The sequence below is a fragment of the Montipora foliosa genome, chromosome 1 (assembly GCF_036669935.1).
Source record: "Montipora foliosa isolate CH-2021 chromosome 1, ASM3666993v2, whole genome shotgun sequence".
Lineage (NCBI taxonomy): Eukaryota > Metazoa > Cnidaria > Anthozoa > Scleractinia > Acroporidae > Montipora > Montipora foliosa.
This window is the reverse complement of record NC_090869.1, coordinates 18,218,025-18,230,499: the sequence shown is the minus strand read 5'-3', so window position 1 is coordinate 18,230,499 and position 12,475 is coordinate 18,218,025. Positions and strand designations below refer to the sequence as shown.

Here is a 12,475-nt window from a genome sequence, read left to right as displayed (position 1 = left end):
AATGCGCAGATGGAGATGACGGCTCGTGTAGCCTATATAAAGCCCCGTCCACGCGTATCCAGATATTTTTGAATCACGCCTTCCGTCCACACGTATCCGGTGAATTCGCTGGCGAATCCGGAACTTTTTGAATACGCTCTCCCCAGTGGATATTTTTTAATCCGATATGAATCCGGAACCGTGTGGACGCCAAATCCGGATATTTATTTATTCAGATGACGTAACAAGATCGAGCCCAGTTCCTTGCCGTGAAATCAATTCTCAAGATGGCTATCGAGGGCTTCATGGTGCATGCTCTGTTAACTCTGTTTCCTTGAGGAGTCCTGAGCACTAGAGTGAATCCGGATACGTTAAGGATACGTGTAGCCTGCGTCGCAGACGAAAATAAACCTCGGTAAGTGACGTCTGCGAGCAGCGCAGAGATCCTTGTTCTGGACCCCCCGCTGCGTACCCAGATTTGAGTACGCGCCACGATTGGCCAGTTGAAAAAGCCTTTGTTTTCTTTATCTGTGATCGCCTCCGATTGGTTGAGAGAATTTCCTTTGGAGTGTGCACCGGAAGCGAAGCCGAGTTGCTCGAAGCATGGTTAGCGCTAACCATTCGTTCAGCTGTATTTTTGTAAGGTTTAACGTGGGTTAGCACTAACCGTGCTTCGAGCAACTTGGCAGAGAATGGCGGCGGTAAGCGAAGAGAAGTGGAAAGAAGCCTTTGAGGCAGTCAAAGCGCAGTTTGCATTGACCGATCTGCTTCCAGAACAGCAAGAAGCTATCAAAGCATTTTTTAAGGGGAAAAATGTGCTTGTAAATTTACCCACGGGTGTGATGGAGGACCATGGGCAATACTTGAACAGCATTTGTATTCCAGCTATTGCCATCACCGATGTAGAAGATCCAGAAATTATTCAGCAAGTTTTAAACGGGAATTTTCTCGTAGTATTCGGTTCGCCCGAGTGTTTGTTGTCTACCGCTCTATGGAGGGGAATCTTCAAAAGCGAAAGGTATTCGAGTGGCAATCGACGAGGCTCATTGCATAACACAGTGGTAGGTAAATTTCTCTTTCTAACACAGAAGAACGAGAATAAATCTAGGACCGCGTCCCTGAATTTCTCACACCTTGTATATCCTTAGAGTTCCCTTGCAACCCGGTTGTTTCGGCGGGTCTAATTTGCAGGTCGCAGGTCGCGGGTTGCAGGTCATTGTTTCACTAATACAGAAAGTATCCTAAACATTCATAAAAGCTAACCTTAGGCCTAAAAACTTTTGTTTAGGCCTAAGGTTAGCTTTTAAGAATGTTTAGGATACTTTCTATATTGGTGAAACAATGACCTGCAACCCGCGACCTGCAACCTGCGACCTGCAAATTAGACCCGCCGGTTTGTTTACGTCTGCGACGCAGACTAGAGTTGCTCGTGCTATGAAGTATTTGAGCTTAAGCTTACATGTAAGTCTTACGTGTAGCCTGCTTCCACGAAGCTCAAGCTTATTTAACTGTTAGATTAATACGTCAGCGAAAATATAAACTGCGTTTGCACATTTGACGTCTGCAATGGTTTTAATAAAACACAATCAGGTTGAAGGGAAATTCAAAACGCACTTCCAGTAATTCGTTGAGTCTGTTGGGGGTCCAGAACAAGGATCTTTGCGCTGCTTTGCAGACGGTACTAACCGGGGTTTGTTTACCTCTGTGACGCAGGCTAGGATACGTGTGGACGGGCAAGTTCGATTTGAATACGCTACGTGTGGATGGAAATCTTTTTTACTCTAGAAAAAAAAAAGTTGCGGGATTTAAAAATATCCGGATACGTGTTGACGGGGCATAATTCGAATCACACGAATCACATAAAATTCACACACAACGCATTGTAACAGTTGGTTTACAAGTGAGGCCAATAACCACATTAACACCCGTCTACAGAAAAAAAGACCAAAACAGGGCTTTTACTCTATTATCAGAGCCATGTGGACAACAGATATAAACGATCGCTAGTAGGAACTATGCTTGATCGCGCTAAACGCTTGTCATCCTAACCGGACGTCTTCTCCAAAGAAGCCATGATCTAAGAAAAATGTTTCTGAAATTGAAATATCCTGAAATACTTATTGATTCTACTTTTAAGAGACTTCACGCCTCCCAAGACCAAAACCAAAACCGTATTAAGCCAGTCGACAGCCCTATACGAACAACCTTGCCTTTCAAAGATCAGGAATCCGCCGACTCTGTACGCAGGCAACAAAGCGACCCTAGAAAGAAAATCGATCGTGTATTACAGCCAGTTTTTACAAGTAGGAAAATATCTGAAGAATTGAAAGTTAGTACCGAAACAAAGCCCTCACTTGTAAACCAACAATGCGTTGTGTATGAATTTCAATGTAATTCGTGAATGTGATTCGAATTATATAGGCTACACGAGGCGTCATCTCCACTTGCGCATTGAGGAGCATAAATATTCCGTCATCGGTAACACCAGAAGGACAAGCACACCCAGAGATTAAACAATCTTCACGAGCAATTTACCACCTTAAAGAAATGCCGGGGAAAGTTTGAGTGCCTTATTTATGAGACGCTTTTAATAAGGAAAAAGATACCGACTCTGAACACTCCAAATGAGTTCATTCCAGCGAACATGTTTATTTAAATTTTGTTCATTCTTATGTTTATGCCCGCCTCAATTATTCTAATGTATTTTCCCACTCTCTATCCTTTACATAACGTTACCTAACATACAATAATTTGTATTTGAGAATGGTGACATGTCGTTGCCGAAACGTCATGTTTTATCTCGCTACTCTTTATTCTAAACTAAACTTACTTAGCAAAAAAATACTATAATCGCTGAAAGAGATGGGTGGATGATTTAGCTGAAAAGAGGAGGAGAATATTTGTAGAAAAAAAATTAGCATTGAGCTAAGGGCTTACCAGGTACGAAACAAACTAATTTTACGAAGAAAAAACTTGACCCATTTGTTCTCGTAGGTGGTGGAGCGATTACTGCGGAGAGCTATCTGTTTTTCAATTTGGATAATTGTAGTCAGTTTACTATTGAAGGCGGACATACACGGGGAGCTCCACCTAATTTGCAAGAATAAAGATGACGAGCATCTTGCAAGTAGAGAAACAAGATCAATATCTGCACGAGTAGGGACTTTTGACAGCCCCATCAAATGAAGATCTGAGAGCACAAAATCATTCACAAGACCCCTTTGAAAGAGGAATTGTTTAACACCTTTCCAAAAACCTTGTGTTATGGAACAGTTCAGGAAAAGATGAGTTTCTCGTTCACAAAAGCAACTTTTATCTGATTGTACAAGGTTGATTATCTTCAGAAAATCATTTGCGGCAATCTTCCGATGTAAAAACTTAAAATGAAAGGTTCTTATTTTGGTGAGGGACGTACATTTCAAAGCAATTGAGTATGCTACTTTCCATTCTACATAGTCGTTCTGAACACGAAGGTGGGGGAGTTCTTTTCTTGAGAAGAGAAGTGTAGATAAAATTATTGACCTTGCGTGTAAAGGAGTTTTGTCCTAAGCAGCCTGTGTACGTGAATGGACAGAATCCAAGTGAGGCCTAACGACACTGTGCATATGAGGGAAGAAGAGCCTTCGCTGATCCACGGCATCAGGAACTTCTTACGCATCACCCGAGGACAGATAAAATATCTGATCTCGGTGGGAATCGAACCCATGACCTTCGGATTAGCTCACCGTTGCTCTACCGACTGAGCTCTCAAGGCCAGACAGGAGCAGTGTATGGGAGTTTGAGGACAAATTAAATCGGCTCGGCCCAGCCCAATGACTTCAAGTAAGGCCTAACGCCACTGTGCATATGAGGAATTAAGATGCCGATGTTGTGGATCAGCATTATTCCTTTCACAATACCCCTCTCCCGCATCGGAGTACTGTGGAGCTTCCTCATAAACGTTTTTGAAGCTGAAAGAACTCCATAAAATTCTAAGCATTTTAGTTCTTGAAAATTGGTCCTCAAATCGTCATACCTAAGGAGGGTACCATTTTCGTCTAGTAAGTGAAAAATTTTTCTAATGCCGTGGCTCGACCAATGTTTTTGGAATACGGGCCGGTCATTTATCACCGATGTTTGCATCCGTAACAGCCGCGACTTTAGAAAAATGGGATGTAACTCGGCTCAGGTTTCTAGGACCTCACGGATAAAGGAATTAGTTATCCCTAGCATAGGGATGTCGTCTTTGTGAAGGTTACACGAGAAAATTAGAAGGGGTTACGTTTATGCAAACGTTGGCCGTGTAGCACTTACATTTTAACATAATTAACTATGAAAGCCTGGGGTGATGTGAAGTGCTATTTTACTACCCATGTAAACCATGTTAGCGTTAGCCCTACTAATGGAAATGGGCCCACTCAAGGACAGAGAAAAACTCTGACCAGCCTGAGGGTGGGAATTGAAGTGCTAACAGTGACATGATTTACATGGGTAGTAAAATAACACTTCACATCACCCTTTCACAGTTAATTCTGTTGAAATATAAGTGCTACACGGCCAACGTTTGCATAAACGTAACCCCTTGTACTTGTACATATTCATTGCCGTGAATTTGACATCTTCAGTTCCCACGACCTGCTCCCGTCTGACCTTGTAGCTCAGTCAGAGCAGCGGTGATCTAACCCGAAGGTCGTGGGTTCAATTCCAACCCTGGACAGAGTTTTTCTCTGTCCTTGAGTGGGCCCATTTCCATTAGAAGGGCTAACGCTCACATGGTTTGCATGGATAGTAAAATAGCACTTCACATCACCTTTTCATAGTTAATTCTACACGAGAAAATTGCCTCTCCTCCATATTTCTTTAAACTTTCATCAAAAGCAAATTTCCACTTCCCCCTATTAGTCGGATCAAGGTATTTCTTGATCCAGGAGACTTAAGAGATTGATTAAACGTGTTTATATCGATCATCTTGAGGCCGCCCTCATCTTAGACCTTGGTTATGTGCATTGTTTTGATCTTGTCGCCTTTGCCGTCCCACAGAAAATCGAAAAGAAGTTTATTGACTTTTTGTAATGCCTCATGGGAGGCTTTTTGGTAGGGGCGTTAAAATATAGACAAGTTGGGAAAGCAGTAGACTTTTAATGAGAGTGATTTTTGCCAATTAAAGTAAGCCTTCTCAACTGCCATAATTCGATCACATTTTTTTATTATTTTTGTAATCCTTTCATCGTAATTGGAACGGACCATTACATTTCTGTCTGCTGCGAACCAATCGCCAAATGTAAAAACTTGTTCCTTCACCCACGAGATATCTGGTTCTTTTGCTGAACCCACTCAAAGCACTTTGAGGCCAGAGATAATTTGAAATCTGTCCAAAACTTTTACTTCGTATAGAAAGGAGGCGTCTAAGCCGTCGAGAACAGTAGAGTGCTCTTAGGAGGACTCGCATTTGTTTTCCAAGTATGCCCGTGTCACTGACAGATAAACATCTCTTCTCATTCGTTTACGGGGCTAAAAACTTTCCCGTTGCTATCAGAACTTGAATAGTTAACAATTATTCGCCGAAGTAGTGGAGGTGGCTAATGGTGGATAGCCATTGACACTGAGATGACTACGGTTGTTTTAGTATAATACAAAAACAATGAGATAATATAGCTCAAAAACATGATATTAACTCATTTATTCCTGCAACAATTACAACATTTTCGGGCGCAAATCCCGGCCGCGTAAGGTGCTCGGAGGTGAATAGCAAAGGATATTTGGAGTTTAAATAGCTAAAATCAGAGCGCGTCTTCAACGCTATCCAGTGTCTTAGTGTTTATTAAATTCCGATATTACTTTCTTCGATTTTGGGACTTTGATTCGAACAATTCGCAAAATCGATGCTTGAGCCTTCTTAAACGTATGCCAACATACTGCAGCAATTCAAATCTGACGTTAGTTTTGTCATCTTACAAAACTTGGGCAAATCCTATGAATGTGCCTTTCAAATCTTGACTTCACAAAATAGCACTTCGTTATCGACTTCTCTCACTCTTCAACGTATACTTTAAACCAACCAACAAACAATCAATCAACCATTCATCAGCTTTGTTTTGCGGTATCATGACTCACTGAAGCAGTTTAAATATTCCCCGTGTTTCTTACCAGTAGCATTCGTTTTTTGTTTCAGAATCCCTGCAGCAGCAGCCCGTGTCTGAATGGTGGAACATGTCAAGCCGGATTTACTACTAAAGGATTTCGATGCCTTTGTACCAACGGCTCCTATGGAATTAAATGCGAGATAGGTAAGTTACAAACGCTGATTTTGATTTGCAAGCAAACTGAAACACTTATTAGGATAACAGACAACGCAGATGTCGGAAAATCTGCTGTTAAATTTATCACGTAACCACAGATATAACAAAATTGCTTTCTTCCTTTACAAATATTTTATTTCCTTGGTTAGTTTCTTACTTAGCTTTGCAAATAGCCAAACTCTGAAGTTTAAGTGCTCGATGCTGGCAGTGACAAGATCATGATGACTAGCATTGGAAGCTAAAGAAATTTCCGTCTCAGTTGCAATTTTTCTTGCGAACAGTATCCGTCTATTGAGGCTCGGACTTACTCACACCTTACTGAAGCTGCTATCTACACTGGGTGAAGTAATTCGTAGTTTCTATAATTAACAGATGCCCCCATAAGCCTCTTTTTGTGTTGTTTGACCTTACGGAATAAAAATCAAGAAGTTACCAGGCGAGGGTGTCTGACAAGTCTCAGTTTGGTATATTATGATTTTTCCTTCAGCAAAATCTTGCAGCCAATTGAAACGAATGGATCCTGCAGCAGATAGTGGAGTTTACATCATCGATCCTGATGGCAATGGAAACTTAGCGCCATTTAAAGTCACCTGCAACATGACTGAAAAGAATGGAGTCGGCGTGACAATCATCAGTCACGACAGTGAGAAGAGAACGCATGTCAAGGGATATGAACGAGCTGGTAGTTACTCACGTAACATTCAGTACACTGGAACAAATCTGTCTCAGCTAGCGATGCTCACCAGAGTCTCCTTACACTGTGAACAGTTTATTAAGTACGAGTGTCATCATGCTCGGATTTTCCACAACGAAAAGATAGTAGGATGGTGGGTGTCACGTGACTCGAAGAAAATGACGTATTGGAATGGAGCATCTGGTAATAAAAAGTGCGCGTGTGGGATGACCAACTCATGCGCAAAGCCCAGGTTAGGTTGTAACTGTGATGAGAATGACAACGTCTGGCGTGAAGACAGCGGTCACCTCACTAACAAGACTCTGCTTCCAGTTAAACAGCTGAGGTTTGGAGATACTGAAGGCCGAAACGAGGAAGGGTACCACACACTGGGAAAATTCAAATGCTATGGAACAGCATGATCTCATGCAAGCGATCTTGCTTCACAGTATTTATCACGGTTTAATAAAAACTGAGACACTGTCACTCATAATGCTGATAAAATTGGATGGCACATAGTATATCCACACAAAAAAAAATCCACCAAAATAAAACAAAACAGAAACATAGAACGACAGAAGAGAAATTTAAAAAAACCCAAGGGATGCATGAATGGACCAAACGCAAGGTTAAAGCAACAAGGAGCTTCTTGAGATGGCTTGAATGGGTCAACTTAATCTTAGCTAAGGAATATAGATAAGCCGAAGTTTCGTGCATTTTCTCCGCTATTTCTACGTAGAAACTATGCATCTCATCTTCACCTAACAGTAACTTGAAATTTCTAGATAGCGTATCACTTATTAACTGTATACATACTAATAAAATCTGGACAAAAATTGAATAGTTTTGGGGAGTATTGAAGGATTTTGCAGCTTTTAAATGGTTTGAGACAAATCTATCTATCCGATATGTAAGGTCAGCTCATGTAACAACAGCACATCAGATAGAAGCAATCCTACCAATAGCGCTTTGCACTAATGACGTCGTGGAATTATAGACCCCTAAGAGACTCAGACAAACAAAGACCAGGCTGTAAGAGTCACAAGAAAAATAAGGCATAATATTCCCTTCAAGTGATGTCGACCAATTTCCTGGCTCAATTCTCGAGAGAGAACCAGAACTATACACAATTGAGCAGACAGAACGGTGTTGAAGAGCGCCTCTCAGCAATTTTCACCTAAGACCGTGCAAGACAAAAAAAAAATCGAAAATTGCCAAACTTTGTCACAATAAAGTACTACCAAAACCATTTTTAGAAAAATATGTTTTAGTTTGTTTCGATAATTATTTTATCTGGACGGCGACTTTTTCGGTATGGGGCCTTGTGCGCGAGTGAAAACTCCAAAATGTTGCTTGTTTGAATCGCTATTTTTGAAATAACGAATGAGTAACTTGAAAACCAAAACAACATGGCACAACTAGAGTAATTCCTTCACCCTTTAGCGCTGTTAACGGTACAATATACCAAAACTGGAATTTTTGACAAAATTTTAATCTTTAAATCTTAACTTTTTTTACATTGATTACAGAGTGCCAAATTTGTACGAAATTCGACTGTCAAAAAAGCATCCTGGTACATGTCTTTCTCAAACGGGACCATATTCATCGAAATAAGCACTGTTTCTGCTGCAATTAAATTCAATAAAATTTTTGGGTAAATCAAACGGAAGATTTCAACATGCTGTTTGTCAACAAAAGTCGACCTTTGACCACCAAAGCGGAAGCGAGGTACATTGAAATCACATTTTATTCACTGAATAATTCGAGTCTTCAGGTTTACTGGAACTACTGAAGGTAAAATGGAACGTGTCATTGAAATTTAACTGTTTTGGTTTAAGAGTGACATATCCGGTAATTAAAAATAACTGACCTAAAAATTTGCATACTAGTAAGATTCATTCCATTCCATATTTTTACGCAAACAAGTTTCCTTAATTCACTTTCTGAACATACCTGCAAAACAAACAAAGAAAGGCAGCCCCCTTTATATAAGTATACGCTGGTTGGATTTTCCTCGAAGCCCTCAAACGACCATCGAACCTGAGTCGAACGCTTTGTGACGTTCGTGAGTTGTGCCGTGATTGTGTCGTCAGAGCTGTCACGCAAGAGATTAGGACAAAGCACACAGACCAATGGCTTAGTGCGGTTATTCTGAGCTTGTTGGGGGAATTTGTGGCCCAAGTTCTGATAATCCAGCAAACGTTCAATGCGTAACAATAGCAAAATGTGATAAGGACACCAAGGCACACTTGAGAAGTTATAAAGTGTCGGATTCTTCTCTGGATATAGAGGCTAGGCTTTTGCTCGCACGTGCAGGTCAGCTTTAACTGAAATCACTTAAATTAAGATATTGAGCAGAAATCACTTTGCGAAATCCGCAGATACTACCTATTACAGACTTAATGTCAAAAGCAGAATACCCGCCCACAAGAAATGGAACCTAAAAACACTGCTGCCGCAGTGCCGCAGTCGTGTATGAGGCAAGCACCGCGGCACTGCTGCACTAGCCAGTCTACTCAGCTCAATTTAACCTTAAGTCGACTAAGGCACTGCGGCACCAGCCATTCTACTCAATTCACTCTATCGAGTAAGCAAGATGTGTAATACCATGTAATCATCTGAATCATGTATCGTTGTACGAGACTGTGAGCACTCACTTTTCCAGTTTCCATTTGAGATTTATGTCTGCCTCCTCTTCTAAGCGAGTCTAAGTGCGAAGTTTTTGTGATGGTAATTAGTTCTACTTTACATATGAATGAAAACTAATTTTCATAACAAAAACTTCGCACTTAAAACAGGTTTGAAGAGGAAACAGGCATGATCTGGGAAATGGCCTATTTTCTTAAACTTTGCAATGAGTTTTGTCAGGAGCCCATCCTGGAGCGTGCAACTTCCATACAGCGTATGTGAAACGGCGTTTTCACAAGTAGGTTTACTTTTAGACTAGCCCTTCCCGCGAATTAGGTCAAAAAACAAAGTCATTTACGGTTCGGTGACCCTATTAAGTCAGCTTAATTTCTTGTAATTGGTCATCGGGCTCCTGTGGGAGTCTCATTAGCGGGAAATTCGATCTAAAAATAACCTTACTTGTGAAAACGCCGTTGCACAAGTATAGTTAAGTTGCACGCTCCGGGTGATGGGCTCCTGGTTTTGTCTTAGCGTGCCAATTACTCTCCAGCAATAAAAAATAGGAATCACGCAGTTTGTTTTTAAGATATACGCGTTTAAAGAAAATATATAGCGTGTTTTTTGGTGGCTCATTTGTTTCCATGGTAACCTATTACGTCACATTAATGAGTGCATCTGGTTAAAGTGGTACTATGACGAAAATTTTAGATTTTTTTTCCGGGTTTTTTTAACTGAAATACAATGTTTATGACCAAAAAAAGATAAATTTGTAAATTTGGATCAGGATACACTATTCTTGTGAAGAAATAGACCGTGTAAACTTGTCAAAAACCTGTCCATATGGTATCATAATATTGCAGTTACGGTGCCCATAACGAAAAAAAAAATTATTTTCCCTTTTGAAAGTCCATATTGAAAAATGAACTTTAGCGAAAGGATTTTTCCATTCAAACGAGAGCCGAATTTTCTACAACTTTTTAAGTAGCATGCAAACTGCCCGCCATTTTGGCATACCACTCGCTGAAGTCTTCTCTCGACTTATGACGTAGATTCAGGAACACGTGGTCAGATAACATGAGGATTTGAGAGTTGATGCATGCGAAAAAGTGCCTGAAAGATGCGTTACCCCTCAATGTAACAACACAGCTGATCCTGAACAAAGAATATGGGTGCATAGGAATCATTTCGTCAACTCGGAAACTGCAATAGCCCAAACAATTGTTTTGACGGAAAGAAAGAACTGGAAGCCCGGTAAAACTTCGCCGCTGTGCTACAACTTCGGTCATAAGTAGTTGTCAAGCGCAAGTCAAGTTTTTGAGGCTGAGGAAGGGTTAATCCGCGCTTCCCTTTCACTGCCATGTGTGATGCTCATTCATGTGGGCTGGCGCGATTTTTCTTATTAGATCTCCATCGGATTCCAAATCGGAGCAGTCGTAGCTCAGATGGCTAGTGCGTGGCTTTCGGAGCAAGAGGTCCCCGGTTTGATCCTCGGTGACTTCAACGTCTGTTTCGACTTTCCTCTGATCCGTGTAGCTATAGCTTTAAATCCCCTTAAAACGGAGCACTGACAGAGGGAGGGGAGTAAAGGGCGCACCGTCCGCTTCCATTGATACCAGCCTCGTAGCAGAAGGAAATACCGACGTTAAGGTAATTCCTTAGTATTGCATTGCGCATCCCTACTGCGCACGATTTTCGCGTCATTAGGGCGCGCACATGAGCACGTGCGCGTACATTAAACGTAAGAGATTTCCCTCAAAGTAAGCCCGATAGCGAAATAAATACTTCTTTTCTCTAAAACGAGCACGGTGACCCCCGATTTCTTTTCCAGGTATTTGCTAAGAGTAGTCTCATAGAAACAACATAGTTGAAGAAGAAAAAAACTTTGATAGTAGAACATCGTTTTTTTTTTTTGGAAAACAGTTCCGTACTGGGTGTGTTTTAGCCAAGGCGAGGACTTCAAGCTAACCACGGATCTGTCCCAAAAAGTGCACTATTCCCACAACCAGGCAATCAAAAACGGCATCAATGAAGCAATACTGCTTATGTGAATAAAAGAAGCTTTATTTTCAAAATAAAATTTTGTGTCCTTGAAGTCACCAAGACTTAATTTCTGTATGAAGGTGATTCGAATTTTTAACGCCCAAACAGTAAAAATACCCCATTTTAAGAGCCTACTGACGCGTAAACAAGCACGGTGACTCCCACGGTTTTCCCTACAAAGATCGTTTCAGTCGTTCTCAAAGATCAAAAATAGTATACAAAGCCCGTTGTTGGGACTGTGATTCCTTCTACATCGGCAAAACAAAAAGAAGATTGCATGACAGGAAGTCCGAGCATTTCAAAGCTCTTACACAAGTCGGCCACGCCTCTGCTGTTGCAGACCATACAATTTCTACCGGTCATAACATCAAATGGGACCATTTTGAAACCCCCGCAACTGGAAAGCCCGACTTGCAGTGTAAAATTAAAGAAACGCTATTAATCAGTGACTTAAAACCCTCTCTCAATGAAAACATTGGTAGTGAGAAGTTTTTTCTTTATTAATTTCTTCCGGAAGAATTGACTACCGGAAGTTACGTTTTTGTTATCACACTTTTTAACTAGTCACCAGTTCCTCGCTCTAGTTTTTTAAAATTCTTTTTTGACAGTTTTGACCGTAGGCTCGATTTCCCGCCGCTCACTCGAGTTCGGGTATCCTCCCCGAGAGGATACCCGAACGCTGGACGCGTGAGCGATAGATTGTGTCTGTGACGTAAATTCAAAATATAATTTAGGCGAAGTTAATAGTGGCGGGGAAATAGCATTAGACATCCCAAAAACACTGATTTTAAGAAAACAGAAATTACATAACAATGTTTAAAACGTCTGTGCTACGTTTCCAGATGATACGAGCTTGAGTTTGTGGTTAAATGATCGA

At 41.0% G+C, this 12,475-nt stretch overlaps 1 protein-coding gene across 1 annotated transcript in view; it reads left to right on the top strand.

Annotated features, from left to right (window-relative positions):
- Nucleotides 1–7,771, top strand: part of LOC137991888 (neurexin-4-like) — a 22,301-nt gene extending 14,530 nt beyond the window's left edge. The window contains exons 3-4 of the mRNA XM_068836921.1: nt 6,131–6,245; nt 6,745–7,771. Coding sequence (XP_068693022.1) covers nt 6,131–6,245; nt 6,745–7,352 — 723 coding nt within the window. The 3' untranslated portion in view covers nt 7,353–7,771. The remainder of the gene's footprint in view (nt 1–6,130; nt 6,246–6,744) is intronic.
- The last annotated feature ends 4,704 nt before the right edge of the window (nt 7,772–12,475 follow it).